The sequence below is a fragment of the Chelon labrosus genome (assembly GCF_963514085.1).
Source record: "Chelon labrosus genome assembly, chromosome: 10".
NCBI classification, from domain to species: Eukaryota; Metazoa; Chordata; class Actinopteri; order Mugiliformes; family Mugilidae; genus Chelon; species Chelon labrosus.
In genome coordinates, this window is record NC_140360.1 from 10,665,268 (window position 1) to 10,690,765 (window position 25,498).

At 45.9% G+C, this 25,498-nt stretch overlaps 2 protein-coding genes across 3 annotated transcripts in view; one reads left to right on the forward strand and one right to left on the reverse strand.

Moving 5' to 3' along the window:
- The first annotated feature begins 366 nt into the window (after positions 1–366).
- noc2l (NOC2-like nucleolar associated transcriptional repressor) lies at positions 367–15,866 on the forward strand. Its single transcript, XM_084552661.1, has 18 exons — positions 367–422; positions 819–956; positions 1,075–1,258; positions 1,341–1,578; positions 2,984–3,074; positions 3,151–3,229; positions 3,378–3,488; positions 3,583–3,696; positions 3,825–4,013; positions 4,209–4,348; positions 5,213–5,324; positions 7,315–7,428; positions 8,278–8,379; positions 8,707–8,850; positions 11,837–11,950; positions 12,159–12,294; positions 14,166–14,264; positions 15,564–15,866. Exons 1-18 carry the CDS (start codon positions 403–405, stop codon positions 15,704–15,706), a joined length of 2,268 nt encoding a protein of 755 aa, XP_084408787.1. The 5' UTR covers positions 367–402; the 3' UTR covers positions 15,707–15,866.
- Positions 15,867–16,918: 1,052 nt separating this feature from the next.
- Positions 16,919–25,498, reverse strand: part of samd11 (sterile alpha motif domain containing 11) — a 47,252-nt gene continuing 38,672 nt past the window's right edge. Inside the window, exons 8-13 of one of the 2 annotated variants that reach the window (XM_084554064.1) lie at positions 22,269–22,384; positions 22,020–22,095; positions 21,032–21,822; positions 20,259–20,392; positions 18,983–19,093; positions 16,919–18,730 (exon numbers count right to left, since the gene is read on the reverse strand). In XM_084554064.1, the coding sequence (XP_084410190.1) occupies positions 18,446–18,730; positions 18,983–19,093; positions 20,259–20,392; positions 21,032–21,822; positions 22,020–22,095; positions 22,269–22,384 (1,513 nt within the window). In that variant the 3' untranslated portion in view covers positions 16,919–18,445. The remainder of the gene's footprint in view (positions 18,731–18,982; positions 19,094–20,258; positions 20,393–21,031; positions 21,823–22,019; positions 22,096–22,268; positions 22,385–25,498) is intronic. The other variant, XM_084554065.1, reaches the window with a different exon arrangement.

Below are 25,498 nucleotides of genomic sequence, written 5' to 3' on the forward strand. Positions count from 1 at the left end.
AAAACTACTCCTCTCCTAGTGTCAGCTCCCTGTGTCTCGTGAATGCAGCTGATCATTTAATTTAAACCTCACGTGTAGCATCAAAACACTGCTTGTTCTTGTTCGCACAGCTTTGACTGAACAATTTCTAGGTTGGCGTGCACGCCGACCCAGCTGCTTTTTTAAAATATTTTATTTGATTGTTCTTTAACTTTGAGTCATTTTAATTGTTTAATCTTAATTAAACACAAATTAATGTAGAAATTAGGTGTTTTATATAAAAAAAAATCATCTTATAGTTGGCAAGAGTATTAACGCAAGTACCTCACACCGCTCTGTACCCAAGAACCATAAAACCAATTTCTCCCTTTTGCACCGGGGGATTCTGGGTATTGAGGTTTGGCGTCACGTTTATGATCCAGCATGGCAACGAAACAGAAGAGGTATGGGACTAGTTTCTTTGTAAACCGTTGTATATTACTGAATTTATCTTTGGGTTTAATATAGTTTTAAATGTTTAAGTGTTGTTAAGGTAGCTGTGAAATGTCTGGAGTTTGTAATAACGTTTCTGACATGATGCGAGTGTGTGTTAGCCATCCATGATGTTAGCATCGAGCGCTAATGCTAATTTAAACGCCAGCTACATGTGAAGTCTGTTTTCTCTTCTTATAAAAGTGGACTATCCATGAGGGCTTAAAGAGACTTTTTCCAGCTTACTGACAAGCTGGCAGCTAAACAACAAAACGTCTGAATTGTCACTGGAAACACTATATTAAATAGACTGCGCACACATGGTGACATACTTCATCAATCTGTTGAATTGTTGTCTTTTTTTGTAGGAAATTAGAAGAACTCAGTTTGGATGAGTTCATGCTGTCAGGCTTTGAGTCTGCAGATGAAGGTGAATCGGAGGAAGAGGCTCCAAAACAAAATGGGCTCAAGAAAAAGAAAGACTTGAAGTCTGCTCCTCTAAAAACGTGAGTCCTTTGCTATGGGGTCATTTACCTATAAAGGGTCACCGTTGTCATGACGATAATAACATCGAGGGCGAACTTGTATGACTCTTTTGTGTATTATTATTTTTTTAATCTATAGAAATGCAGGAAAGAAAGGAACTGCCTCCCAGCACAAAGAGGAGCTGTCCAGGTTAAAGAACAAAGATCCAGAGTTCTACAAGTTTCTGCAAAACAACGACAAAACTCTTCTGAACTTTGACGACACAGACAGCTCGGAGGATGAGGACGAGAAAAAGTACCACAAGCTACCGTCTGCGCTGGAGGTAAGCCGATGTTTGTGTCTCACTTTACACAGAGTCCCGTTTTGCAATCGCCCACCTTCACGCCGTCGCGCTCTGCTTGTAGGAGGCCGACTCTGGTGATGAGGATGAGGAACAGGGTCAGAAAAGCTCGAGGAAGACCAAGAAGGGGGCGGACGTTATCAAAGTCACGGACAAAATGATTGAGGACTGGAACGCTGCTCTGAAGAAAGAGCCCACGCCTCGTCTCTTCAGAGACATCACCCAGGCCTTCAAGGCTGCCGTCGCTACGACGAAGGGTGAAGGAGGTGGTCAGTGTCGATACAAAGTGGCCGACAGTTCAGGTAGGTCCACATGTGTGTTCAGTTGGTGCTGTTTTGATGAAGAAATGATAATTTATTAATTAATTAATAATAATTTCTATATTTAGGTTTTCACCCTTTTCCAAAATACTTTAACATTTTCATATTGATCATTATCACAGTAAACATCCTGATACCAGCAACAAGGCAGGAAAGACATTGGTAGACATTAAGGACTAAAGTTCCTAGATATATTTTCAGTTTAGTTCTAAACTGTCACTTGTAATGTTAATCAACAACTTGATTCTTCCTGCAGCCAACATGGTCTATTTACATTTACACCCCTATGCAGGAGCAATACCTTAAAGGGGAATTACTTTTTTTTACAACCTGGGCCTTATTTCTAGCATAAAATACCGTAGTTTTCTCACCCAAATAACTTCTGTGTCATTTGCACTCGTTTAGGAAATAATTAGATCAACATAAATCCATATAGCGGGAGTGACAGGGCACCGAGACGCAGCCTCTAAATAACGGATTATCTGCCGCAAAACTCATTTATTTCACCAATATTTTATTATGATAAACTAGTGCTATTCCCCGTGGAGTCCAGAGTTACCTGTTATCATCATCAGGGGTCTGTAGATTGACCTACGGACCCCGGATAATGTCTTCTGACATGGACGATGTCATCTCTGAGTGGCGCGCGCACTCACAACGGTCGGCTTGTTTACCTGTAATTTGCTACTGCAGGTTTTTTGCAACTTGGCTGAATATTTTTCCGATTCTGAGGTTGTGGACGAACCATAGCAGTAGCAAATTACAGGTAAACAAGCCGACTGTCATGGGTGCACGCGCCGCTCAGAGGTGACGTTGTCCAGGTCAGAAGACATCATCTGGGGTCTGTAGATTGACTTGCAGACCCCGGATGATGTCTTCTGACCTGGACAATGATGATACCAGGTAACTCTGGACTCAACAGCGAATAGCACTAGAGTACCATAACAAAATATTGGTGAAATTAACAAGTTTCGCAGCGGATAATGCTTTATTTAGAGGCTGCGTCTCGGTGCCCTGATGATGATTTACGCTGATCTAATTATTTCCTAAACACAAAAGTTGTTTACTCACACAAAAGTTATTTGGGTGAGTAAACAATGGTATTTTATGCTAGAAATAAGGCCCAGGTTGTAAAAAAAACAGTAGTTCCCCTTTAAGATAAACACTAACCAACAGATCATTGTGTTCTGCTTCTCATATTGGTTATTGCACACTGATACTGGCAGTTTTATTTACTACTTATGTGTGGGCGTCAGTGCAGTTTGAAGAACTAACATTATGGTGTTGCATTTTTAACACTGAAGCCTTGTAGAAAAATACAGATCATATTATGTTGTGACGCAGCTTGTTTCTGTCTTAAATAAGCAATCTTCTGTCCTCTCTGCAGTGTTCAACGCCTTGGTCCTGTTCTGCATCAAAGATATTTATGTGGCTCTGCAGAAGATGCTCAACCTCAAGCCAGAGAAAGGCCAGAAGAAGTATGAAGCCAACAATCTGCTCATCTCCGTGGAACTGTGGAAAAGCCGCTCACTCACTACTTTGTCTTCCCCTCAGGCTCGTGCTCCCTTCGTCCAGTCCAAGATGGCAGAAGAATCAGATCGACATCAAGATGTATCTCAGTGGTGTAGTTCAGGTTCGTTTTGCTTCAAATTTTGTCTGTGCTTTGCTCAGTTTGAAGAATACAGACGCGAATGTTTTTGCCTTGTGACAATTTCTTCTTCAACATTTTTGCCTTGAAATAAAATCCTATAACAGCACGTCTTCCTCAATCTCTCTTGTAGCTGTTATCCTGCCTAACAGAAACTACAGTCATCAGCGCTGTCCTGCGGCACGCCAACCAGCTCGTACCTTATTACCTTTGTCTACCCAAACAGTGCCGGCACCTGGTTAAGGTAAGGCTTGAACCCCAACTAGATGACCTTTACAAACAGGCTTCACTTTTCGTTTCAACGTGTCTGTCTTCACTTTTTTTTTGTGTGTGTCTAGCAACTAATGAAACAGTGGAGCACAGGAGAGGAGACGAGTCGGGTTCTCGCCTTCTTAGCCCTCAACAAGATCTGCAGACACAAGCAGGACATGTATCTCAACCCTATTCTCAAGGTGAGCTGCAGGAATGAAAGAGCACATACAAAAACTCATTTTTGAAGTTGATGGGTCACTTAAAGCCACATCTAGCCTGTGCAACCAGTTCTGTTCCTCTCTTCTGACGATCTTCTCTCTTTTTGCAGCAAATGTACATTTCCTACGTACAAAACTGCAAGTTCACATCTCCCAACGCGCTGCCCATGATCAACTTCATGCAGAGAACCCTAACGGAGATGTACGCTCTGGACACACAGGCCTCCTATCAGCACGCCTTCATCTACATCCGACAGCTGGCCATCCACCTCAGAAACGCCATGACCATGAAGAAGAAGGTTGGTTGATCTATCGGGGAGACAACTGCTGCAACATTGTTTTGTCATTTATTTTTTAATTTAAAAAGCATTCTTGTGAGTAAAATATAGACTCGTAGTTATATAAAATACAGCACTTTTATAAATTCTTGTTGCAATTCCTGAATTTTTATATATAGGAAGCCTAATGCTTGTTTTTCGGTTTCTTATCTTTAGGAAACCTATCAGTCGGTGTACAACTGGCAGTATATCCACTGTTTGTACCTGTGGTGTCGGGTCCTCAGCATCCTGCACCCCAGTGATGTCCTCCAGCCTCTGATCTATCCACTCTGCCAAGTCATAATTGGCACCATCAAGTGAGTATGCAGTTTTATTACTTAACTTTCAGCACTTGTTAAATTATACGCAGTAAAAATGTGTCTGGATTAGTAATAAATCATCTCTTTACAGTAAATACAAAGGTTTATCATGAAGCAATCGGGTTTCTGGCTGAGAGTTGCGCATCTGTTTGTAGTAAAGCAGTCGATCTAAAGATGCACGTTTGTTTTAAAAGGTTTCAAATTAGTCTCACAACTCTTTCCCAAAATAATTAAATTTAAAAAATTAAAATTGGTCAGTTTTTGGCAACGTTAGGACTTTTATAACACTATAATGTTATTCTTGTAATGTTAGGACTGTACTAAATTAGGGCTGCTTGTGTAGTTGTTTACGGTAGTCTGTAAGGGATTAGCTTTTCTAAAAGGTTCTTAAAAGGTGATGAATGAGAAAATGAAATGCGCAGTGGTGTTAGCAACGAGTGGGCGAGAATGAATAATGCTAAAACTGACAGATATTTCATTAGTAAGGAATATGATGACAGGAAAAATACATTATGGCGTACCTAAAGCTGGACAAAGAGCTCATCTGCCTCATTGTATTCTAATTAAGAATAGGATATGGCCTCTTGTTTCTTAATAAAAGCTTCTTAAAAGCTTTTGATGATTAAATATCTACAATGTGTGAATAAGTCTGCAGGCTGGATTTAAAAATATAATATAATAAAAATTTTGGGCAGCTCTGCATGTAATAACATTTTTTTTTTTGTGTGAGCCTTCGCCCCAAAGCTAAAATCATTTTCGTGTTCACAATTTTTCATCTGCAAAGCTGTGCTGTTGTTATTTGTGTTGCTGTACCTTTACCTGACAGCAGGTGGAGACACTGACCACTGTTGTGTCTTACAGGCTGGTTCCTACATCCAGATATTACCCTCTGAGGATGCACTGTTGCCGAGCCCTCACCCTGCTGTCTAGCAGCACCAACACGTTTGTCCCTGTTCTGCCTTTCCTCTCGGAGGTAAGACTCCCCAGTTGACCACATGTAGACCTGCGAGAGAGAGAGATAGAGAGATGGAGTCAGGTTGACTTCTCTTGTCTTTGCCACCAACACACAGCCTGAAGCCCTCGGATAGTTTTCATTTATCGAGAATAAACAGTCAGTTGGTTGACTTGTCACAGATGGAAACAGTGAAAGGTAGATGTGATGAAATGTTCCGTCGGTGGTTTGCTGTGGAAAAACATCAGTGGCATATGAGATGCATTCTGGTCTCAACGGCCACAACTGAAGGAGCTCAGGAGGAAACGTATCGAGGGGTAGAACTGCGCGAGAGATACCTTTTCGTTATCAGACCAATCACAGGTCACCAACCGACAAACATTCGCCCGGGGTCAGGTGTTAATCACGTGACTCTGCGGTGTGCGACTGTGTGCAAGCGTCAGTGCGCGCTGTGAGTCTTTGTTGTGGTTTTCTGGAGGAGAGCAGCATGCTGGCGACAGCGACTAGCTCGGCCCGCTGGGGTGGTCAGCCCATGCCCGTCTGTGTGTGCGTTTGCGTGTGCATGCAGCAGTTTGACCGAAGCGATAAATGCACGGTTGTGGTTTACACTCTGGTCCTAACACGCTGTGCAGACCACATCCTCTGTGCCTATGGCCCACTCCCTACCTCTTTTTTTTTTTTTTTTTCCCCACACTCAGAGCCCCCTCCCCCTAGCCCCCTACAGCAAGCTGTGTTTATTTGTGACGCACAGTACTTCCTGTGTTTTTTTCTCCTCTACTGTTCCCCTTGTTAAAGGCAGGCTGAGGTACGCTGCTACTGTTTTAATTAGAGCAGCAGAAGCAGCCCCTTCCTCCTGTGTGTCTGTGCCTGTGTGTGTTCTCGTATCTCCGAGGGGGGTGTATGATTTGGAGCTTCCTGCTTCAGTAGCTGCGCGCGCGTTTGTGTGCTTACGTGTGTGTGTGTGTGTGTGTGTGACTGAGTTAGTGCGAGCGAGCGAGCGAGCGCACCAGGGTTGGCCCATGCCTTCCCACTTCCCCCTGGCTCCCCCGCAGACCGCCACCACATCCTATGTTTGTACAGACAGCACCGGCCAGGAGCGTTGCTCTGCTTCACACACACAGAGAACCCTAACGACCACACACACAAACGCACAAACGCCGAGATACGGGCAGTCAGAAATAGCCTGATACACAAATACGAGACAGAAATTCACTTGCGCACTGTGGGCAGATGTGAAAGCTGAAGCTTATAGAGAAATAGCCCACACGTTGACTAGAATGTGCTTTCACAGACGAAGATAGAAATGTGTCATCTCGGCAACACTGCAGTATTTAAAATGATCTGTGATGATGATTGTCAAAACACGCTCGGCAGATGAAAAGTATTTGTGGCTGCCATGTCCTTGGATGAAAAAAGAGAAGGATGTGAAGTTATTAAGTGTTTACAAAATCACATTTACATATACACAGATCAGGCGTAACATTATGACCACATGCCTAATATTGTGTAGGTCTCCTTTGTGCCTCCAAAACAGTTGTGACTCTTCAGAGAATGGACATGGGCCTTCTGACGGTGTCCTATGGTGTCTGGCAACAGAATGTAGTTAGTGGGAGCCTTTGAGGGGAGGGGCCTCTGTGGATCATCCCACAGATACTTGATCAGTTTGGGATCTAGTGAATTTGGAGGCCAGGTCAACACCTTGTGCTGTTCTTCATGTTTTTTGAGTTGTTCCTAAACAGTTTTTGTATGTGTGCCTGTGATGACTGCTGCCAGCAAGGATTGTCATTGCTATGGGGTGGTGGTGCCTGGTCTGGTCTAGGGGAGGTGCTACATGTCTAAGTAACATCCACACGAATGAATGCCAGGTCTAAATGTTTCTCCTGTCAGTGGTTTCAATGTTGTGGCTGATCGATGTATAGAAATAATGTCATCCAACATGTATCCCCTTTTAATAAAAGGAGACATTAATAACACTCATTCAACATTATCCGTTCATGTCGCTCTTTTCTAGATCTTCCAACAAGTGGACTTCAACAAGAAACCTGGACGAATGAGTAAGAAACCCATCAACTTTGCTGTCATCCTGAAGCTCAACAAGGTCAACCTAATGGAGAAGGCCTACAAGGTAAATATCAGGGAGGGTTTGCTGCTGTTCCTCGATGCTCCGAGAAACAAGCAGCTGATCACATGAGCGCTTCCAAGTTATTCCCATGCCGCTCCGTGACGCCGCGCGCTGGCTTGCGAGTGTGCACGAGGGGATTGAGGGCAGCTTGAAAGCCCCTTGTCAGGGCTCTAAAACTAGCCCTGAGTCGCCACGCTCACTGCTGCGGCCAAAAGGATTGTTGCACGGCTCTCTGGGATTATCCCCCTGCACTCCGCTCGCTAGGACCGCTCTCGCTGCCGTCACCTGGGCAGCTGCCACGAAAAACCTCACAAACGAGCTGATCTGCCTGAACCTGAACCGTTTATTAGTCGACACAGGAAAGTTTGCTTTTGTTTTCACAAAGACTGGCAGCAAAACTTATCTAGCTCTGCAGATGACGGGTTCACTTAATTACTTGTCTGTTAAAGATTTAATTATACTTCTGTCAGTTTGTGATCCTTGCAATATATTCTCTTACTGCATTAATACATAAATAAATAAATAAATACACCTTATTAAAAGGTGCATGGCCTATGAGGAGATCTCAGGAATGCATTGTCCTGCAGAGTAATCTGTGAGTCACCTGTTTTATAAGCTGGTGGTGATACAGTTTGTTGATGGGTTACATGACCGCTAACCCTAGTTTACCCCCAGTTACCTGCTAAATCAAGTATTGGTATCTAGGTTAAATTAAGATAGCTTATAATAGTGATGGCAGGCAGCCAGGCTTGGTTAAACTCTTATTATGATTGAGAATATGATAACCTAAGTTTAACACATCAGTAAAATGTGTGAATATTGTTTGTGAATGCTACTGCTCTGCTGTTTTAGGACGGATTGATTGACCAGCTCTATGACCTGATACTAGAATACTTCCACACTCAGGCCAACTCCATCGGCTTCCCTGAGCTCGCTCTGCCCACCATTATCCAGGTAATGCAACATTAAAACTGATCTATGAATTCAGATTTGCTAGATTTGGATAATTCAATTACTTTATCTCTGCATATATATGTGTGTGTATGTACCGGACAAGCAGGAGCGAATTAAACTGAGTCACTATTATAAGTAGCAATACCACTGACGATCATTGCCGGAGTTTAAATCCTGAATAGATGATTGAGGATGTGGTTGTGCTCCCCTCAAGGGAAACAACCACAAACCTCCTCCTGCTCTGCCTGGATGCGTCGCATGGGTGGACAGGCTCATCCTTTTCGCTGGTTCCTTCTTTCTCATGCTCCCCCCTCCATGTCCCTGCAGCTGAAAGCATTCCTGAAGGAATGCAAAGTGGCCAATTACTCCAAGCCGGTGCGCCAGCTGTTGGAGAAGGTACAGGAGAACAGCAGCTACATCACAGCGCATAGACAGAAGGCCGCCTTCGGAGTGGCCGATGCCGCCGCTGTGGTGAGTGTTTGTGTGTATGTGTGTGTGTGGGCTGGTGTGAAGGATAGAGGCTGCCTTGTAGGCTGTAATTCCATAATTTTACTCTTCTGTGTCCTAATGCAGTGTTTTTGTGACTATTAAAGCACAGAGAGAGGCACTTTGCTCTCAAAATACAAAATTATACAAGATTATACAAGTGACAATGTCAGAGATTTTCATTTAAATGTCTGTTAGGTCGACATCTGTTGCCGAATGAGGTAACACGATTTAAACGAATGCAGTATTTTTATTTTCATTATTATGAACGGGACGTCTGAGGTGGCATTTCTGGACAAATGCTTCAGTAAGTTCCTGCTATAAATGAAAACTGAATTCTAAACCATCACCAGATGATAGCTGATGGGTTCAGATGTCGCTGTTAATGCAAAGCCTACATTTCCTACTGCAGCAGCTTCACAGTAAAAGCATTAAGCTGGCAAAACACAAGCTGACTTTTATTGTGAAGCAGTGACAGGAAATGCAATGAGTTTCTCAGTGAGTTCAGGAATTACCGCTCTCATTATGCAAAAACATGTATTTAAAATTCCAAACTGCAAAAACTAAGCATACAAGCAGGTACATGTGAGACAACATCTATAAAAAAAAAAAAAAAAAAGAAATGGAAACACTGATGTGCAAACAGGTAGAGCCATAAGAATATTGCACTTTGTTTTCACAGTGGTTGGAGTAATGAAAAACAGATATTTTTTTTTGTGAAATAGCAGCAGAAAACTGAGGAATTATTCCACATTTATTGGTTTATAACACGATAACGGTTAAAAACATTCGTTTGGATCATATTGCAAGACGTAATGGAACGAGAAGCAGCAGCAGCCACAGTGAGCTGTTAGATGAAGAGCTGCACGCCTCCACCTTCTCAGCTTAGTAACCAGCTCCTTTCACTGTGGCCTGCTGTTTGCAGACTGTCGTAATAAACTACCACCAACCCAAACACAAATACCACTAAATATTTGACGTAAAGGATTGCTGCTGTTAACATGTAATTTAAACGGAAACATAAGCAACAAAAGACGAACCCAACACTAATAAGGTTATTACTCTAGATTATATTATAGATTTCATGCTTGGTTATTATTTAAGTCTCTCGTAGAAATTGTATGGTCTCACCTGTTTTATAAATGTGTTGTTTAAAGGATCACTAGCCAGCCATGGTGTATCACATTTATCACTGTTAAGTAGTAATTATTACTGGTTCTTTAATTTACTACTATGATGTATAACATGATGAGTTTAGCAGGTTTATTTTTTATTTTTTGCATTGAGAGCCGCTGGTCTATTACGCTGAGTCTAGTCATTTCCTAACCTGCAGCACGGTGCCTTATTGTCTACTTTATTCACCACTTGACACCACCCATTCAAAAGGCTTCAGACTACGTGGTGTGTCTGCGCAAATGTTACCTCAACAGTTAACTTTGTGAAGAGGCTGCACACTCAGACACAGTCTCACACACATCAAAGGCCACGTTATGCTGAAATATCACAGCAGGTTTCGTGCTTCGATTGGTGCTATGCATTTGTTCACTTCACTTCTATTACTTCGTAATAAATACTTTTAAGACGTTTAATTACTAGACGTACAGAAGTGTTGAATCACATTTTTTTGTGACTCAAAACTGATGTGACATAACGGATTAACTATTCACCGATGAAGGTCAAAACTGCAACGTGCACTCGCAGGACAAAGACAACTTTTAACTGACAAATACTAAAACCTGAAACTTTCCTTCTGGGCTCTGGTCCAGTTAAGGAAGATGCTTCAGGCCATCGGACAACTGACCACGAAACACTGCAGGCAGCGGCTGTTAATGGAGGATGCTTCCTTGTATAAACTCTACGAATGACCCTGTGGTTATTGGAAGCTCTTATGGGCTTTTTGAACCAGAGGCGCCGCCGCCGCCTTAATGAGCAGCCATTAGTCTGTGTGTGTGAGAGAGGGAGAGTTGTCTGTGTTGACTTGCTCTCTCGTTATGTTACCTGTCCACACTCTTCTACGTGTTTTTATGTGTCTTTGCTTCCACTGAGCGTCTGGATGTGCACAGCTGATTAATATTTAACAGCATTTAAGGATGAAATTAAAGAGGACGGCCTTTGTGTAATTTAGCTGGTGAGACTGTGTGTGTGTGTGTGTGTGTGTGTGTGTGTGTGTGTGTGTGGTAAAGTACAGCAGACAGACCGCATGGCACCGTGCCAGCGCCTGTCGCCACAGCGCTCTGCTCAGCGGAGGCTGTCGCCATGGCATCGACTCCCTGGCACCGTGGCAGCAGTAGAGGTGTCACCGCAGGCGGAGGAGAGGGGACAGCCCTGCTGCTGCCGCTGTGGAAAGGCCACGGCCCCCCTCAGGCCACAAGCCCCCCCACTGACATGTCACCCAAACTGAGAGCTAGCCTAATTAATGATGCTCTGCCTCCATCCAGGTCGCACTCTGGCGCCGCTTATCTTTCTCACGTGTGTACGTTTGCCTAAGACTAGACTGAATTCTCAAGTATTCTCCTTTCTTTGTGTGTGTTTTTTTTTTTTTTTTTTTTGTGCCTACACCTCACCCATCTTAATAGCCGCACAGCAAATTGTTGTAAACGTGTTGAGCTAACGGGAGCGTGAGGCCGCAATCTGTTCGCTCTATTGGATTTGTTGGTTAGATAATGTGATTGGGCCTAATCAATATCATCCACAAAGACCTTTAGGGGCTGCAGAAGATCTCCCCTTTCAGGCTCCTTCAATCTTCCTGTTTTTCTGGGTCCTCTGTCTCTCATCGCTGTCCATCTAGCGCAGTCAGCTGATGTAAAGATGCGGTGTAGGATTGCCGTCGAGCCTTGAGCGGGAAGAAAAAGAGAAACCCTCAATATTCATTAATATTTGGCGCAGATCTGCGTCTTGTTCAACCCAATATATGTATACACACACTGGTGCACACATTTAAATACGTTCTCTAACATGTGTGTTCTGTCAGGTGGCTTGGGAGAAGAAAATCCAGGAGGAAGGGACTCCCCTCACCAGGTACTACACTCAGTGGAAGAAGCTGAGGGAGAAGGAGATCCAGCTGGAGATCTCTGGCAAAGAAAGGGTAATTATCCAACCAAAAAACTCATGAATCGCCCTTGGCATTTTCCTTTGTGAATGTCAGCGTTACCCACAAGAATTCCTCTTTTACATAAATCATGAAACAGTCACGCTGTATAGTGGGAAAACTTACTGGCACAATGGTTACGATCATTAAGGCCACCAAAGTAGGCATGTCCACTCACCCCGTACAATTTTCTTTTTTGGTAAAGATGGAGGATCTGGACCTCCCTGAAATCAAGAGGAGAAAGATTCAAGAAAAGAAGGCAGAGGACAAGAAGGAGTTTAAGGATCTGTTTGAGTCTGACAGCGACTCAGACGAAGAGAATGCAGGACTCAAATTCAAAGGTAAGCCAACTCACATCCAGGCTTTGGATCGGACCTGCACAGGAGGCAGTCTGTGGCTACACTCCCCGTCTTGGCCTCTAGGGGGCTGTATTTTGTTACAACACTGGGAAGGCAAAGTTGGAAGGCGCCGACAGTTGAGTCTGGTTCCTCTGCTGCTATCTGTTTGTGTTACGTTCACCATGTTAGAGATTTTGCCACATGAAGCCGATCACCTGCAGCGCTGTTACCACAAGGCTCGGAGATATTAAACACACACAGACGCTGTTTTCGGTGGAAATGAAAATTAAATCCCAAATCTCGGCTCCTCAGATAAGTTCCCTTCACCCTCTGCCAAGAGGAGCCGTCAGCTCGTTCATCCTTTAACCCCCGCATGTCTCGTCCTCTCGGGGTCGTCCACAGGTCACTGGCTGCAGCAGCCTCTCGCTTTTACAGCTTTACACTCGGACACGCTCCAAGCAGAAAAAAGCTCTCCGCGCGGTCACAGAGGAAAAGAGTAGGCGGCAGAGGGGGATTTTTTTTTTTTTTTTAATGCATCTGGACTTCATTGTAGGGAGAGTCCCCACAAAACGGATGGGCAGCTGCCGGCAAAGCGGAGCCCCCTCCCCTGCCCTCCCTCTCTTTCGTTCATCTTTCCTCCGCCCTTCCCACCCCTCGTGCACACACACGAACCGAAACTCCCCAACAGGAAGTACAGGCTTGGATCCCAGCGGGGGTTCCTAATTCAAACCAGCTCACTGGAACAGCCAGAGGTGGCCGCTCCCACTCCTCTCTCTCCCTTTTTTTTTTTTCCTTCTCTCTCCTCTCTTTCGTCCTGCCTCCCTCTCTCTTCCTCTCGCTCTCTTTTTCTCAGTCCAACCAGCTGCCCCCGCATGTCCTCGCAACACGTGCGCTCAAACACACACACACACACGCACGTCTCGGCGGCAGCACACGAATGCGCGCCCACCACCTCGCCGTCCAGTCTTGAAGAGCCAAAAGCTTTTTGGGAAGCTCACCAAAGCTCTTTGTGGTCTCACACACTCCCGGAAAGAGGGGGAGTTTGAGAGGAAAGGGCCGATGATTTAGATTAATGTGTGTGTGTGTGTGTGTGGTGTCAGTGTGTGGCGGTAATAAGTCATCCAGGTCATTCGGGGGCAACCTCTGCTGAACTCGGCTCGCTCCATGTGAGCGACACAAAGTCGGAGAGAGTGAAGGAACGCGTTTCATGTAGGATTCAGGTGGAAAAGGAAGTATTGACGTTTTAATGGAGGTTGTTTATCAGCGTGTACGTGCGCGTGTGTGTGTATACCTGTGCGTTCGGTGCAGCACACACAGGAAGTAGCTCTGTTTTGCTTCTCTCTCCTCCACGCCTGCAGCCTCTCATCACACCTCGACTTCAAAGCCCGTGGACCCCAGTTGTCCCTTTGGCTAGACAACACACACGGTGTACTCTGAGGATAGCACAACACGGTTTCAAGAAAAATTCCCAACTTCTCTCAGACAAACACACACAGCAGCACGCGCACACACGCACACACGCACACACACGCACACACACGCACACACGCACGGCTCTGCCATCATCATCGTAGCTATGGAACCTGCCTGCTATCTCCATTTGCTATATTTAGGCCGTGAGCATAAGATGTCTGAAATTGCCGGTAGTAAACTGTCATGGGTGTTTGTGCAGCAGCGGCGGCGCCTGTAATCGACTCTCAGTTCCATCTCAGGAGGAAATAGACACTTCCAGCTGCCTCTGATACCTGGCCCACATATCCGCGTCTCCTCAGACGTCAGCAGTGCAGCGGCACAAACTTAGGAGTGTCTGAAGAAAGTAACACAAGACAGACAAAACTCAGCGCAGTGTAACGTTCTTTACTGTCTCTCCTCAGGTAAGAAGAGCAGCCGCGCAGATGATGATGACGATGATGATGATGCTGAAGATCTGTCTGACATGAGCGATGACGAGGGGATAGAGGGAGGAGACTCAGGTTAGTAGAAAGAAAAGCATAGCAGTATCTCTCACAATTTAGTAATTTTCAGACATTTAAGAGTTACAATTTGCTCATATTCAGAAGGGACTGTATTACTATATAATATTAGTGTATGTATTTACACTCACATGCCAAAATATTACATATAAAAACAAGGGAAAACAGATGCACTCTGATATAGCAGTCCTGCCCTTTCGTGACTCTTGCAATGTTCACGTTATAAACAAACTGGACTCGTGAAGTGTCTCGACGACATTTCGGCTCATCCAAGGGTCCAGATGTTCCTAATAAAAACCTAAACCTTCAACTGGATGATCATGTTGGAGGATGTAGTTGGTGGTGCTGTTGAGCTGTTAAATTTAGAAGCATTTTGTCAGTTAGCCTAGCATTAGACTAAAATTGGAAACGTGTCGGTACAACTCAATACAATTCAATAGCGCTACAAACCACATCCTCCACAATAAAAACACACAGATGAATCAACCGCTCTCTGTTATTTGAAACAAAAAACCTGGTGAACTGGCAAGTGAGCGTGTGGGCTCCTTAAATATGGGGCCTGGCTGATACAGAGTAAAACTTTAGTTTTGTTGAGCTGCAGGATTAAATCATTAATGGATAAAGTAACAACACTAAATTAATTAGCAGCTATTTTCCTAAGTGACACTTTTTAAGCATTAACTGAAGAGTTTACCTGACTTGACCTTCTCCAATCTGAGGAATTAGTTAATCTCGACTTCATTACGACACACATTTTTTGTCTTCTCGTTTTATCGGTTGCGTCAGTTAAAATGAACTAACTGATAATGAAAACAGTCATTAGTGACAGCCCCAACCCTTGGCTTTGAAATGAATAATTTCTTGCTGTCAAATTATCTAATTCAATCCCCACAATAAATAATTTATGGGAAAATCAGAACCATCAGCTTAGAAGGGGTCCAATTTAAAAAGTGTAAGTCCGTCTACAAGCCAAACTAAAAATGGAGTGAATCTGAGCGGCAACATCTGATTTAGCGTCAAATCTGTGTGCCATCAAGCGTGAAAGTGACAACCTAGTGTCATTTAATTCGGGATATACAGTGAGTAATCATCACCAGTTTAGCAGGTTTATATTCGTCAACTCCTCCTGTTGTCGCCTATAAATGGAGGCTGGCTTATAAACGGATAAAGACGCTGTAGTAAAACACAGTTATAAATAATAACAATGTCCTCATATCCTGTCTTCCTTTATGTGCACGCATGCTTGTTGTTCCAGTGTGGCTGAATGCGAAGTTAAACTGCCTTCTCTCTGTATTTCAGATGATGACGACGACGGTGAGGAGGAGGAAGGAGATGAAAAGGCCTCCAAGGCTCCTAAGCCGCTGTCCTCCTCTGCTCTGATAAAGCTGGCAGAGGGAGACGAGGATGTGGTTGAAGACCTGGAGCTATCTGATGAGGACTGAGGTTTATGGACTTTAGTATATTCTCCACTGTAACCCTCTATACTTAAAGTATTTCTGGACTATTTTCCCTCCACTTTTGAATTTTGTATTGCTTCACGTGTACAGTACATTTGAATTCAATATGTAATTTTATGAAGCGTTGAAACTAAAGACCGACTCCCAAGAATCCTGTTTGTCTGAGAGTATTATTTTATTAATTGACGCGTGTAATCTGATGCGCGAGTGAACCTGAAACGTGTCATTTGGATCCTCTGTGCATGTGCACACCTGTAGGAGCCCTCTGGGGTTTGTATGAACGGACTATTTGGAGGGAGCCGTGAGCCTGGCTGAGCCGGGGCCGAGCCAGGCTGGGCCGGCCAAGAGGAGGGGGTACAGAGAGGTGGGTGTTGAGCCCCGAGGCAGCAGCGCTGTGCCAGGCTGGCAGGGCGGCGTCTGATGCCGTGCCAAGTCTCTCTGCCCAGGTGGTAGAGCAGCAACACAGGCTGGTCTGTTTCTGTGCCAAATCCTCACCCACCCCCTGCCCAGTCCACTGTCTTCTCTGTGTATTCACATGCTCAGACACAGTTTTCCTACTCCCATCTTCTCCTCTTTTTCTTTATTCCGTGCACCTTTTTTTGCCAGAATTCACCACTAAACTGAAGGTGACGGTGGCTTTCTCGGGTGCATGCATTCACTTGTGTACAACATGGGACAGAAAAAGTGTGCGTGACATTGTTTTAATAGCTACAAATGGAGATTTGAGAAACACTTTTGTGTCATCACGCTTCCTCTGTAGCGGTTTTCAGTGAATTCAGAACCTCCCGGAGCAGAGGCCCGCCTAAAGCGAGGGGAAGTCCCAGCAGAGTGTGCACAGCGTACTGCTTTGAAGGAGGAAGGTAAGTGTGAGCGAGGGCTGCTCCTGGTTCGGTTCCTGTGTGTGTGTGTGTGTGTGTGCGCACACACGTGTGAGGAGGGTCAGGTTTACCCCCACAGGCAGGGAGGCCTTGGCCTGCGGCTGAACCTCACACTCTGACAGCTGGTGTTGACCTGAACTGTGCCCCACACCCCCATGGGTCGCCTCCCCTTTTAACACGCACACAACACACACCGGGAGACCACATGCTCCCTCCTGCACGATTTTACAGAAGAACCACAAACACCTGAGGAGGAAAAGGCATCTGCACGTCGTCTGATGCAAGCGCACACAAACACGAAAGAAAGGAGAGCGCAAAGGAGTTTCTTCAGGATTTATTTCACCTGTGTGGTGAATAGAAAAATAGGATGAAGACAAAACTTTTGAAGGGAAATCTAGAGACCATTTTTAATTGCTTGCGTAGTTTAAAAAAAAAAAAAAACAAATTCAAAACATTTGCATTAAGAGCTTTGTGCCTTTCTTTTCCCTGCAACCAAGAGAAAACAAAGTAAAAGTATCTTTGGAATCCATTTTAAGGACTAATTTCCATACATATCATAATCTGCTTTATCTACTACATCAAAAGTCCTATAAATATTTTTGTCCTCATATTTATATGCCGAAGTAGCATTCGAGATTGGAGCGTCTTTTTTTTTTTTTAGTTTTTTTAATATTACACTTTTTTTTTCAAAAAAATGGCAGAACAAAAATTATGAACAGAAGTACCACCAGTCACATTTTTCAGTAAAGAAAACCTTAATCGTGCAACTACATTGAACAAAAGTACCACGTATGCAACCTTCAGGATATTTTCATCTTAAGCGTGATTCTGTACAATTTTGCATGTTTTTTTTTTTTTCCTACCTCCCACAGTAGTCAACACAAGCGTACAATGACAAAAAGCCGTACACACCAGTAGCCACTATTGAGGCTTCTCCGTTTCAGCAACACTTTTAAGCCTTTGTATGTCAGTGACATCTCTACCTGTGTCACCTCAAATACAGTCCCATCCTGTGAGGCACTAGCCTAGCATTCCCCTGTTGGACCAGTCTTTTTTTTTTTTTTTGTGAGACCATTAATGCAAAAAGAAGCAGACACATGGTGAAATATGGTTCCAGTTCCACACATCCGGTCATCTTTGGTATCGGGACAGTGGAATGCATAGTTGCAGTGATAAGAGGGAGCCGGACAGATCTAGTGCTGCTCAGCATATTCAACTCCAGCCTCTAAAAAAGACAGCGCCACGCTGCTGTTTGGCCTCGGGAAACGGGCGAGAAGAAGGAAGGAAAGGAGGGAGGGAGGGAGAAAAAGAGGGGAGAGGCGTCTCTTTTTAATTTCTGGGCTCTGCAGGGCTTGTGGTGGGAGCAGTCAGATAGACAAGAGAAAGAAAGCGAGTGAGCAGAGCTTCCTCCTGCCCAGGAAGGAAGGAAGAGTTTCCGCTAGCGTCTGACTGTCTGACTTGCAAGAATGTCGCATTTGTGGCAGGGCTTTGCTCCTTTTTTTTTTTTTTTTGGCAGGCTGTCTGTGACCAGCTGTCTCCTTTTCCTCCTTTTTCTTTCTCTGTTCCTCTGTCGCTTCACGCTTCTCCCCTCCAGCCCAGTTTCTTTGGATTCTGCTCGGCTACAGCCGCCGCAGAGGAGCTCAGCTGATTGGTTTGCCGGATATGGTCCATATCGTCCACAGTTGTCTTTTATTCCAGTCAAATATCCTCCCATAAATTTCAGCTCAAAGGTCACAAGGTGAGGGGAGTCTGGTAAATAGGGCCAGGGAGTCAGTCTGAGTTAAGTTACCTCCCTTGTGCCCATGCTTGAAACAGGTATTCCCTTCTCACCCCTGCCTGTTCGCTCCTACGAGGGAGTTTTTGCCTCGTATCTTCCCACCACTGTGGAGCCGTTACCGTTTTCCTGTTTGGGGGAGGAGCACCCAGGGGTGGGGCCGCTGTATGGAGAGGAGCTGCTGCTGGTGGAGGTGGGTCGGTGTGGCAGGGACATAGAAAGGGGCAGATGGGTGTCGGATGGCGTGGTCAGGGTGTCCCGATCCCGTTCCGGGGGGCGTAGGGCGGCAGAAGGTGGGAACGGGAACGCCAGTGGAAATCCTGTCATGTAGAAAAGCCTGCCAACTCGGCGAGCCACCTGAGGAGACAAGAGACCACATGGCTGTCAGTACGGCCTGGTGGACACCGTACAATGGACTAATGTTGAATACTTTATTTAGGAGAGAGAAGAAGAGAGGCTGCAGTCTGAGGGGCAGGCTAGTTTTACGGGAATCGACTATGCTATGCTAGCAGTTTGTCTCGATCCTACAGACAGACACATTCAAACACACACAAGTCCACGCAGTCATACACAAACACACACACACGCGCAGGTCTGTGGTGAGTGTACCTGTGAGCGGATCTTGAGCGCAGGCCCCAGCTTTAGTCCCATGGTGTTGAGCAGGTGCTCCTCAGTGAGCAGCGGCAATGTCTCTCCATCAATGGCCTGCTCCCGAAACACCTGGCAGAGACACAGCCGCTTCAGCCACAGCCCCGACATACACGTTCACACAGACCTACACGTTCACTCACACAGACTACAGAACGGGGGCTCTGTTTCTAAAATGTGACGTACCAGAAAACTGAAGACGCTCAGTCATTCAGCATTTTTTTCTACAATATGGACGGTTTTGGAGAAGGTTTAAACTAATCTCTCAACAGCGTTATTTGCCTGTCTTAAGTACATAGACATGTTGCTGTCCTCTATTTTTTTTCTCTTGTCTACGCAGCCCCAGTTTAGGAGAAGGAGAAGGTCCTGTCCAGTTTCATGCAAAAAAAGATTTAAAAGTTTATGATACACAGGAAAAGAATGCATTTCTACATTCAATAGCTTCAGCTCAACTTAATTAATTTGACACCATGGAAAAGGGACTGGTTCCTCCATTTTTTTAAGGGGCGCACACACAGGGAGATCACTATCGGCAATTTGGTAACAAGAGTCCATTGACTTTTAATGCAAATCTAAGTTTGTGGGTACCAAGTTCAATTTAGAGGAGATACGACTGCAGTGACGACAAGAAGAGCTAGCTCCATCCATAGGCTAATGATATTTTTATGTTCTGCTTGATTCACTTTGAAATTAATTTTAAGTTGCCAAGGCAACCAGAACAAATGTTGACTATGAAGTGAGAGGACACGAGCAAATGGCTTTATACTGTATGTGGACGTCGCTTTAGGAAGGAATCACCTGACACTAGAGCCAGAGCGACCAGAACAGCACTCAAATAATAAAAGAAATAAAGATGTATGTTGCTGATCATTTCATTTTGGAACATTTTTGTCTCATTTCACGCGAGCTACAGGTGTACACGTACATGCACGGCTAACTCACTCGCCCTCGCTCACACAAAGACCACAAACATGGCTGAAATAGGGAAGATGTTCATGCATCCGCACACATTCTCAGTAAACTTGGAAGAAAACTGCAGCTATAGAGCTTCTGTCTGAACACAATGAGACGTCCTTGGAAGTGCTACAGTCATTTCGGTGTGTGCATTGTATCTTGGTCACTATTCTTCTTCTGTGATTAGTAAATAGCCTGCCCCTGGCCTCCATCCCCTTCTCTCTCTCTCTCTCTCTCTCTCTCTCTCTCTCGCTTTCTCTCCTCCCTCTCCCTATAGTCTCACCTGTGTGTATTCAGCACATCCAGCCAGGCTGCTTATGAAGCCACACACATCCTCCACACTCCACTTGCTGATGTCCTCCGCAGGGTTTGCTGTGGCTGAGTCCTCTGGATCCATGAAAAGACCTCCCAAAGAGCCTGAAAAAGCAGCAGCGGGTGAAAACAATGTGTCAGTATACAAACTAGGTACAAAGCTGCCGCGTGTTTCAAAGTGTTTCGAGCTGTGTTGTAGAAAAACAATGTTAGGTTTAGACACGATGGTGATTTTGAATAGAAACCCTTTGATTTGACAATGAGATGAGTGGTTATACATGCACTAATACCGGCTGTTATTAATCAATTATCTGCTACGTCTTAATAAATAAATGTTTAGTCTTTAAAGAGCAAACCCAAAACAATATCTAAGACCCCAAGGAGAGTGATGTAATCAGTTAATGTGTTTGGTATTCATGCTTCATACACCACTTAAACTATTCTGATAATCAAAATAGTTACTGAATAAAGTAATCATTTATAAAGGATTGTTTCAGCTCTACTGACTGGGTTTTAATCTTCTGTGCATGAAGTATACTAAATGTTCTAATTGCACGAATGTGAACAAACAACCCCCTCCTCCCTCCGTTCTGTGCTGCTGGGGGTGAGCATGCGGGTCACACTGGGGTCAGAGGCAGGGCCCCTAACAGGGAAAGGTTCCCACACCAGAGACATGCACACGGAGAGTGACGCTAATGGGTTTCACATGTCAGCTCTGTGTTTGTATGTGTCCGAGTCTCTCACCTGTGTGAAAGTAAGGGTTGGCGTAGGGGAATCCAAAGGGCAAAGTCTGGCCGTGCAGAGCAGGCAGCGGTGGCATGAAACCCGGTGGCAGGTGGTACTTGAAATCAGCCTTGCCTAGTCCAGGGGTAAAAAGGTGGCGACTGGGTGACTCTGTACCTGCTGAACTACAAGGGGCGCTCAGCCGGCCTGAGCTCTCTCCACCCTCCTTGGCACTGTCACACACTCCCTTGCTGCCGGTCTCTTTACCCCTGTCTCTCTCCCTGTCCCTGGGTTTACTGCTGGACTTTGCACTGACGCCCTCCTGCCTCTCCTCGCACATCTCTGTCTCACTGTCTGAGTCCTTCATCTCCTCATCGTGCACCTCCATGTCTCTCTCCCTTCCTCTGTCCTCTCTCCCTCCTCTGTGATCCCCAGCACGGAGCTGCGTCTGGGGGACCCTGCGGCCTGCCTTTCTGGATTCAGCATCGGGCCCAGCAGTGGAGCTCTGAGCATGGGTATCTTTGGGTGTGGAGGACGCCCCTGGTTGTTGTTGCTGCTGGTGGTTGAGGGTTAGGAGAGGTGTGGCAGCCCCGTGGCGAAGAACCAGCATTGCATTCGAGCGGCGGGCCAGCTCTTCGCGCAGAGGGTGGCCCTCTGGGATGTCATGGAGACTCCGCAGGGCCGGATGGTCGGGGGGCAGGCCAGCAGATAGACCTCCAAGAGGATCCGAGCCCAGCAGACGCTGCTGCTGCTGTCGCTGGTGGAGACTTTCCAACTCCTTTTGCCTCAGCAGCTCTGCTGACATCTCAAGTCTAAGGCGAAGAAACACACAAGGACTTTAACAAGCAGGTCATATTTTACACTAAACTGCTGCTTATTAAAAACACACAGCTCAGTTAACCTCAAACCATGAAGCTAACCTGATATGCATCCCATTATACTTTAAGCTAATAAGTCAGTAAGTAATTATAACAATAATCTTTTTAATATTTCATACTGTAGCACACACCTGGCCAGGTTCTGCTTCCTCAACAGCTCCTGTTGTCGAGCAAAAATCTCAGCTTGAGCCGGGAGGAAACTATAGCCTGTGACACAAACAACAAGAAAACACACACACTGTAAGGACAAAGAGTAAAAAGTGACATGCAATGTTCCAAATGTTAAAAACCATGGGGAAATGAGCCAAAAAAAAAAAAAAAAAAGACCCAAGTTGCCTCTATTCTACAGGCTTTGACTGTAGAACAGCAAGTAGACTCACCAGGGGCCTGGCACAGAGCAGGGGGCATGCCCAGGAAAGGAGGCCGCAGGTGAGGTCCTAAGGCGATGTGAGGAGCAGTTGGAGGTGACAGTAAGGGTGGAGGATGGGAGAGTTCTCTGTGGACACAAACATTTTAAAAAAAAATTCAATTTGTATTTTACTTAATAAGTTAAACCATGGCGGTATCTATTCACATACATATATGATTTATGCAAGTGTGTATGTCAATAGAATAGTTGCCCCCTCACATTTTTTTTTAGTTTTCCTCAGTTCTCAGCACATCTCAACTCTTTCTTTGTGTGTGTGTGTGTGCATGCTGTCACACCAATATATGCTGTATATTTTTATCAGTGGCGCTCCAGAGGCCCCCATGTCGCCCCAGTGCCTCATCAGTCTTGTCACGCCGCAGCAAGCGCCGCTGGCCATTGCTGTACCCTGGACTACAGCCTTTCCTCCCCTGCCGCCTCACACATACGCACACACAGCTCCAGACCCACACACATAATGAGGGCTGAATGCACAATGCCAGTGTGTCATGCTCCGACAGCTGGGGCGGCCCCTGCGTCTTGACCGGGGCCATGGGCTGAAGGACCTTCTAATTAACACTCATCCCTCCTCTCTTCTCTCCCTTTTCTGCGTCCTTCTCCCTGTTTCCCTCCCTCTCACTCTCTAGGCTGCATTGAAACCGGTGAAAAGATGGAGCGTCCTGCAACCTCCGCTTCTGAAAAGGCCTTTCCATTATTGGCTTCATCTTTTGTCCTCCTTGAGGGGGAAAGGTGCCTCTCACCTTTCTCTTGTTCTGTCTTTCCCATCTTTTTTTTTTTTTAAGTTCTTTACACCAATGTCTGTGCTTCTCTATGACCTCTGAAAATCCGTCTTGTGCATTTTTTTCCCCCCTCCGCTGTTTTCTTCCACCTCTACGCATTTTATTTTCCCCTTTTCATTTCTTCCTGTATATTCACCCCACCCTTGTCTTGCCTCTGCGCGCTTTTCACTGCAATACCTACTCGTGCACATCTCCGGGAGTGCAGGGAAATGATTTTGACGAAGCACATAAAAATCTGTCAGAGGAGTGCATCATATGCACCTTGACCCTCTGAAGGTCAAAGCGCGTGAAGCTTTGAGCGCAGAGTGGATGATGATGCCGTCCGCCTGCTCGTGTCTCAAACCACATCTGTCTCCGGGGCCTCTCCTGAACTCACGCTCAAGCTTCCAACCCACACCTCTCCTGTTTCTTTCCCCCTGAGCCGCTGCTATCACACCAATCAGAGCTCAGCTGTGTGTGACTGCCGCTGCACAAAAGCATACATGGGAAACAAGCTGAGGAAAACAACAAAGTCAAAAACCAACACTGGGACGCATGCAACCGCAAATATTGTTTTGCAACTGTGTTCAAATTAGCTAGCGCCTGCATGTCTCCCGCCTCACTAAATGGTGAGGGAACGGAGAGAGGGAGAGAGCAACTGAGGGAGGGAGGGCACATATACAAGAGCGGGGAGATGAGATGGGGGGTTGGAGCCAGAACTGAAAAGGTGGTGGTGATGGTGTGTGTGTGTGTGTGCATGAGGGAGGGGTGGGGGGAGGGGGGCCTTCATCGATCGCCTCCGCCGCTGAAATGTTAATGCTAATCGTATAACCGCTCTCTCCGGCGGTGCCTCGCACTCCAGTGGCAGCTCCAATTAATCTTGGGTGAGGGCTGTGGCGCGTGACCCTGGAGCCGCGAGCTGGGGCCCTGCTAGCCGCTGCTTATGTAATTACACCGCCCAGTGTGTAATCACCTGGCCTAATCCCTCAGGGCTAGCAATTAGCCTTGCGACGCACAGTTCCACTAGGCTACGCTAAGGCGCCCGCAAAACTCCCATCCACCCCCACCATGGCTCCCGCATGCCAAACTCCTACCCCCCCCTTCCCTTTCTGATATTCCCTCTTTCTTCCCTCTCCTTGCACCGCCTACCCTTGCCTAGCGTTAGCCCGCAGATGAATAACGGTCAATTAAAGCTGCATGACTGGGGCTGCCAGGCGTCTGCGCCACCATAATTAGGCCTAATCACGGGGAGTAAGAGAGAGAGAGAGAGACGAGGGAAAGAGTGTGTGTCTGACACTCCCCTCCACTCCCTTCCTCCATCTCTCCCTCTGTTCCTCCTTTTATAGGAGGCAATTTTGAGGGAGGAGTGGCAGACATTAGTTGTTTTGCTCTGGGGGGGCATGTGTGCGTGTTTGTGTGCAGATGTCTCTCTTTTTTTGTGGGTTTTTTCTTTTTGCACTATCTGTACGTTTTGTTGAAAAACCACCGATATGATATAAAAGGAGAAGGCAAAAACACAAACCTAGTTTTTGCATGAGTCTGAAATAAAGGCAGATTCACAAATGCAAGGTGGACTCATAATCACTGGACTCTCTCTCTCTCTTGCTCTCTGTCTGTCTCTCTCTCTCTCTCTCTCTCTCTGTCTGTCTCTCTCTGCCCCCCTCTCTCTCTCTCTCTTTCTCTCTCTGTCTCTGCCTGCAGTGAGGCCAGGGGCTCCTGGGGAATTCACTGGTGTGTGGCGACCTGTCAGAGTGGCGACAGCGGTCCCGTCCCGCAGCAGCCCAGGCAGAGTGTGTGTGTGTGTGCGTGCGTGCGTCTGTGTGTAGGTGCGTCTGTGTAAGTGTGTGTGACAGGGTTGCCCTTAATGACTGGAGCGTGGGGGGATTAGGAGCGCCGCGCGGCCGCCTTCGGCTCCTTCTCCGCAGGAACACATTTACACAGGAAGCTCATTAAAATGGATGAGGCTCCCTCCACGCTTGCTCTCTCTCCCGCCTATCTCCCTCCCTCCCTCCCCTTATCTCACACTCTCTCGATCTCCTCACTCCCTATTTTGGTTCCTCTCTCTCTCTCCCTCTCTCTCTCTCTCTCTCTCTCTCTCTCTCTCTCCGTCACTTCATCATCTCGCCATCTCTTCTCTTCCTCTTTTGCTTCCCTTTCTTCATCCCTGTTTTGAGCTCATGTTTTCCACTTCCCCTCTCTCCCTTTCTCTTTACTTTTCTCCATCCCTCCCCTATTTGCCTTGCAGATGCTTGGTGAGCTTAGTGCCATTTAAGGCCAGACAAATGGAGCGCCAGGCTCTAAGCCCATCGAGCGGCCCTAATGATTTGTTTTTAACAATGGGCCCTAATGGGCCCCAGATAATCAATGATGAGGGGTCGATGGAAAGGTGAGCCACGGAGAGAGTTAGAGAGAGAGAGAGAGAGGG

Bases quoted from the DNA above. Each gene is read 5' to 3' on its own strand.
- noc2l (XM_084552661.1), top strand. From the start codon at position 403: ATGGCAACGAAACAGAAGAG. The intron at 3,489-3,582 runs GTAAGGCTTGAA...GTGTGTGTCTAG, and splicing joins AGTGCCGGCACCTGGTTAAG to CAACTAATGAAACAGTGGAG. The intron at 5,325-7,314 runs GTAAGACTCCCC...GCTCTTTTCTAG, and splicing joins TTCTGCCTTTCCTCTCGGAG to ATCTTCCAACAAGTGGACTT.